This window comes from Sparus aurata, chromosome 12 (assembly GCF_900880675.1).
Source record: "Sparus aurata chromosome 12, fSpaAur1.1, whole genome shotgun sequence".
Classification (NCBI taxonomy): Eukaryota; Metazoa; Chordata; class Actinopteri; order Spariformes; family Sparidae; genus Sparus; species Sparus aurata.
Genome location: NC_044198.1, coordinates 29,601,636 through 29,607,659, shown reverse-complemented (window position 1 = coordinate 29,607,659; position 6,024 = coordinate 29,601,636). Strand labels below are relative to the sequence as shown.

At 40.9% G+C, this 6,024-nt stretch overlaps 1 protein-coding gene across 2 annotated transcripts; it reads left to right on the top strand.

The window, feature by feature from the left end:
- The first annotated feature begins 572 nt into the window (after positions 1-572).
- LOC115592697 (zinc finger protein 383-like) lies at positions 573-2,379 on the top strand. Of its 2 annotated transcripts, none has more exons than XM_030435750.1 (2): positions 573-1,246; positions 1,667-2,379. In XM_030435750.1, the coding sequence occupies exons 1-2, from the start codon at positions 702-704 to the stop codon at positions 1,821-1,823; spliced, it is 702 nt and encodes a 233-aa protein (XP_030291610.1). In that variant the 5' UTR covers positions 573-701; the 3' UTR covers positions 1,824-2,379. The 2 variants fall into 2 exon arrangements, with proteins under 2 accessions (XP_030291610.1, XP_030291609.1); XM_030435749.1 differs by having other exon boundaries at positions 1,331-2,379.
- Positions 2,380-6,024: the final 3,645 nt, after the last annotated feature.

Genomic DNA, 6,024 nt, shown 5'->3' with positions numbered 1-6,024 from the left:
AGCCAAACTTGTACAGTTGGATTTTGAGTAATTTCCTCCGGATTATTCAAATAGTCACATAACGGAGGTGGTGCCCCATTTATGAGTGTGTTATTGATCGCCAGTGATTAAATACTATTAATACCCAGTAGCGTATCTCCTGTAAGGCTAAATAAAGGTTGATTGGTTGATTAAATATTGTCTGTCTTTTGTTGTGTGTCCCTCCAGAGCTCCCACAGCAACATGTCTGTAAGGAGGAGGAGGTTCTGGCTGACCAGCAGCTCTGTAACCAGGAGAGGAACTCCAGTCTGGACCAAGAGGACCCAGAGCCTCCAGAGATTAAAGAGGAACAGGAGGAACTCTGCACCAGTCGGGAGGGAGAGCAGCTTGTACTGAAGGTGGAGACGGATACCGTCATGTTGACTCCAGCTTATGAGGAAAGTGACCACAGTGAAGCAGAACCAACAAGTGACCACCAGCTCCTCTCTAACAACTCTCATGTAGCTGAGAGCCCAGACCAGAAAGGAGGAAAACATGGAGACTCAGGATCAGCTGGAGATGGAGAGCCAAAGAAAAAGAAAAGACCTCATGGAAGCAAAAGTCACAGTGATTATGCAAAAAACTCATCAGACATTCAGCATAACACTCACCCAGGTAAAAAGTCCTTCAAATGTGACACATGTGGAAAGACTTTTAAGTTGAAGTCCCTATTGAATTCACACATGAGAATCCACACAGGTGAGAAGCCTTTTACCTGTGAAATTTGTAGGAAAGCTTTCAGCCATCATACAAAATTAACAGTTCACATGAGAGTCCACACAGTTGAGAAGCTGTTTACTTGCAAAACATGTGGGAAAGCCTTCAAGTCTTGCTTTGAGTTAAAAAAACACATGATAACTCACACAGGTGAGAAGCCTTTTACCTGTGAAATTTGTGGGAAAGCTTTCACACGAAACTGTATCTTAAAAGTTCACATGAAAACTCACACAGGTGAGAAGCCGTTTACTTGCAAAACATGTGGGAAAGCTTTCAAGTCTTGTTTTGAGTTAAAAAAACACATGATGACTCACACAGGTGAGAAGCCTTTTGCTTGTGAAATTTGTGGGAAAGCTTTCAGCCATCATACAAAATTAACAGCTCACATGAGAGTCCACACAGGTGAGAGGCCATATTCTTGCCAAACATGTGGGAAAGCTTTCATGCTAAACGGTACTTTAAAAGATCACATGAAAGTCCACAGAGATGAGAAGCCGTATTCTTGCAAAACATGTGGGAAGACTTTTAAGCAATCCAGTGCCTTAACAGTTCACATTAGAACTCACACAGGTGAGAAGCCGTATTCTTGCAAAACATGTGGGAAGACTTTCAGGTCTTGTGGTAACTTAAGACAACATACGAGAACCCACACAGGTGAGAAGCCGTATTCTTGCCAAACATGTGGGAAGACTTTCAGGTCTCGTAGTGACTTAAGACAACATACGAGAATCCACACAGGTGAGAAGCCGTTTTCTTGCCAAACGTGTGGGAAGACTTTTAATCAAACCAGTAACTTAACAGCTCACATGAGAACTCACACAGGTAAGAGGCCATATTCTTGCCAGACATGTGGGAAAGCTTTCATGCTAAACGGTACTTTAAAAGATCACATGAAAGTCCACAGAGATGAGAAGCCGTATTCTTGCAAAACATGTGGGAAGACTTTCAGGTCTTGTGGTAACTTAAGACAACATACGAGAATCCACACAGATGAGAGGCCATATTCTTGCCAAACATGTGGGAAAGCTTTCAGGTATCACAGTGCCTTAACAGCTCACATGAGAACTCACACAGGTGAGAAACCATAGTGTTGCCTGGGGATAGTTTGTCTGATCAGTCTGCTCTGATGAGACACTTGATGACACGTAAAGGCGAGTAGCCTTGTATTTGCAAAATATGTTGGAGGTGGTTCAGTTCTAGTGTTTCATGCATATTTGCAGAACTTTAACTTTAAATGAGCTACTTGAAGAATCCTCAGAGGATCAATATACACAGGAGAAATGATGAGCTGATGCTGAATGTGAACAATTTCCCTTTGAGAAGATGTTAAAATATGTTTGTGTCTATCTTCATGCTGATTTGCTCATATTTGTCAACATGATGATTAAAAAGTTGAGTTAATTGGCTCATTATTGAATGAGTAATTGTTGGGAATCTGCTCTGACTATGTGACCTGTACTGACCTTTGAATATGAATGTAATGTGACTATCCTGGTTACTGGGACAAACAGAACATTAGGAAATAGGAATGAGATCCTGTTGAATAAGCACACACACACACACACACATATGCTGTAAAACCAGATGGACAGAATTTGAAATGTTTGGTCAGTCCAGAAATAAACAGGACTCACTATCTGCAAACCTCGTCTCCGGGTGATTCTTCTGACAGTTTTCTCCACAACATAATTGGCGTCACGAACAGGATTGTCAGAAAAGTTCATCTCTACAGTCTGCATGTTGGGCTGGGCAACATTGCAAAGCGATCGCTAAAAAGGTGAGATATTTCTTGCAATATTTTCAAAAATTGCAATTTCACCCACACCTAAGAGCAGTGAATAAGCTTCCACAATTTCTCCAAAAAAAGGAGCTGTATATGGTTCTGGTATATGGCATGGTTGCGAGAAGCTGCATGGCGTTGTCTCTTCTCAATGTAACTTATCCTTCGCCAGCTGAACCAGCATAAAAACCCATCAAGTTGTTTTCTTAACTTCATGTCGAAATTCTGAAGCCTGCAAAACAGCACAAACCTGACCAGCCTTGGGAAGATCCTGTTTACTTGAGTGAAGCTAACGCTAGCGTCGAGCACACTAGAGTTGATAAATGCGGTTCCTTTTCAGGATTCGAGTCATTATGAGTCACTCACTTAATTGAACCAGGTTGTGTGAGTCGCTTGAGTCAGTATTGCCTAATCACCATGGAAACTCAGTCTTAGCCCATTGTCTCTTAACCACTGTAGGATTGTATATGGGCCTAACATGGGCAGCACCATAAATATATAATGTAGGAGACACTGCTCACACACTACTTTGATATATATATATGATAATTAATCACGTAATTAATTTTACACTCGTAAATGGGGCACCACCTCCGTGTTTAGTTATTGGAATAATCCGGAGGAAATTATTCCAAACACCTAACTGTACCAGTTGGCTTGGACAGTTGGAGGCCATTCAAAATCAATTTATTCAGTCTCAATATTCTGAAGTAGTGACTTCTTTGCACGTATCCATCGGTTCTCCATATTAAAATTAAGTTCCAGACAAAGACAAATGATTATATATGTTTATTGACTAAATAATTTGGGGTAAAATAAAGGACATGACAATTTTAGACGAACAATAAATAACAGAAAAGGGTAAAGACTGTACTAAGGAAAGTAATAACGTTGTGTGACCGTCGGTAGATGGTAAAGTTAAAGAGTCGGGTTTTTATATGAAATATTACGGGAGTAATTTTTAATACTACAAGACCCTAATCTTAATTCTCTTAAGTACATAAGATAGAAGTTAGAACTTAGACAGAAGTCAGAACTTTAGACACCACTCATTCTCACGTGTGTGGATCCAGCTGCATGAAGACGTTCAGCCTGTTTTGTCTGGGAGTCAGGAGGCACTGAAGTTTGGTGTTCTTGAGAGGTCTGGGTTGGACCACTGCACGGCGCGCCGATCCAGTAGCTAGAGGGAAGGCCGGTACTCTGTTGAGGAACTCTTGGTCCGAAGGCCCAGCGGGTTTTCCTGCCTTGGGAGCGCTGGGGGCAGAGTCGATCTCGGCTGGGAGCACACAAAGTCTCTTTTGTTGGAGACTCCTTGCAAGGCTTCTGAAGCAGACAATGACTGCAACGTTCTTCATCAAATGATCACAGTCTTGAAAAAGACTTTTCTTGGTTGTTTCAAGTAGTGGTACTTAAGTTCTGATTCTGAAACTAATTCAACTTCTGCTGAATCAGGCGGTGATACTTTAACAGTATAAAAATCAAAAAGAAAAGAATTTGTTCTATTAAAAACTTGAATAAAAGTAAAACACTTAAAGTAGGGATTCAATTTTCTTGTCTTAGAACTTGTTGCAAAAATAAAAGTAAAGATTACTTTAAAATTGAAATAAAAATGAAAAGCAAAGAAGTGAAGAGAAGAGAAGAAAAAGAAGAAGCAGGGAGAGAAGAGAGCCCGGAGAAGAAGAGAGGAGAGAAGGGAAGAGTGTCTGTTTTATGACCGGCTGCAGGCAGACTGAAAAGGAGGGCCGGCTGACAGTGTCACACCTCCTGTGATCTGAGTCGAGGCTCCCAAAAAGTTAATCTTATTGTATTTAATGTTTTGAAAACATGTTTTAACCTTCCCAAAACTGATCAGCAACATGATAATGATAATTTATCATTCAAAAGAATGATAACCTGATTTAGACATGAAGCAATAAAGTATACAATACACAGTAGGACCAAGGACTTATACATATTCCTTGTAGTTCTATCTTTAACAAAACATATCAGACATTTAATTGGTAAATAACACAAGTATTACACAAGGAATGATGATCTGCAAGTCTCCTCCATCTTCACCAAGGGGGGGGGGGCTGGTTTCTGTTGACCTCAAACTCATTGAGAAATAAACTTCATTTGGGCTTGACAATAACATGGGAAAGATCTATTGTATGACCTTCTTACGCTATTTCGGAATCTGCTAAAATTAAGAAATTGAGATTGTAGTTTATTAGTTATTTAGGACGTATTTGAATTTGGGTGAGAATAGAGACTAGCAGAGGAATGTCAGACCCAGAAACAACAACGGTCGTAAATAACAGTTGGACATGTGAGGTAGAAGAACACACAGATTAGGCGTCACAGCTAGCTTTCCCCACTGGAGAATGTTCCAGAGGGAGAGAGACGTAGATTAGTAAGACACCTTAAATCACAACATCTATGTTAGAAAACAGTCCTCCTTCCTTCTGATGTGGAGAAAGAAGACTCTATCGTGCTTGACCTCGTTTGACCTGAGGAAAAAGGGGTTCATCTTCTTTGGAGGAAGGGGAACAGACCAGATGTGCTTAATCGTAAATTACTGAAAGAAGGTCTCTGGTGATCTGTTTATAGCAAGAAAAACAACTTCCTCCCCCCTCTGTGGAGAAAGAAGATGTACCAGTTCAGGAGGGGGCTTTCAGCCCCGTATGCTTGAAAAAGGAGTCAATTTGGGTTAAAGGTAATCATGGATAAAATGGGACCACTTTAAGATGCAGAGACAAAGGCTTGTGTTCCTACACCACTAACGTAGTAAAGTACACAATGCAATAAAACACTATATACATGATTGGAAAAATAAGAGATACTAAAATAAAATAAAACAAAATAAGATAATATAATAGAGTACTGGGGTAGGAACGGTGTAAAAGAGAGATAAAAATAGCCTACTTACAATATATTACTTGATATTTATACATAATATTTATGTAAGGGATACTGCCCGACGAGGTGTCCATAATCAGAAATGAATGGACGATGCCAGATACTCGGGAGCCGCGATGCCACAGGCTCGCTAGCTGCGAGTTGGTGCTACGACGAGTTGGCTGTTTCCAGCATAGAGGCTCGCAAGCTAGCCTGTGAGCCAATGCCGGAAACACTTGTAGCTCGTAGCTTGCTATGTATACGGCTCTGCGTGACGCTGTTTATCATTTTAGATCTGATTATAGTAAGACTCAAGTGATTCATGTTAATGATACTAGAGATCCGCGACTCACAGGGAATTTTAAAGACCCGGGTTAAAGATCCGGATGAGTCACAATTCATACACCTCTAGCTGCTAATGCTAAAAGTGTGGCACCTAAACTTTCATCTGAAGCGCTGCTTAAACACATTGCCACCGTCGTTGCCGAAGAAGGCAGGGGGACGCAAACATTGCTCCAGCAAGTTTTTACTAGCTTCGAATCCAGACTGGAGGAAAAGGTTGACGAGAGAGTGAAGCGCATTGACAAGATTGCTGCGACTACCGACTCCCTTCCTGCACGGCAGACTAAGTA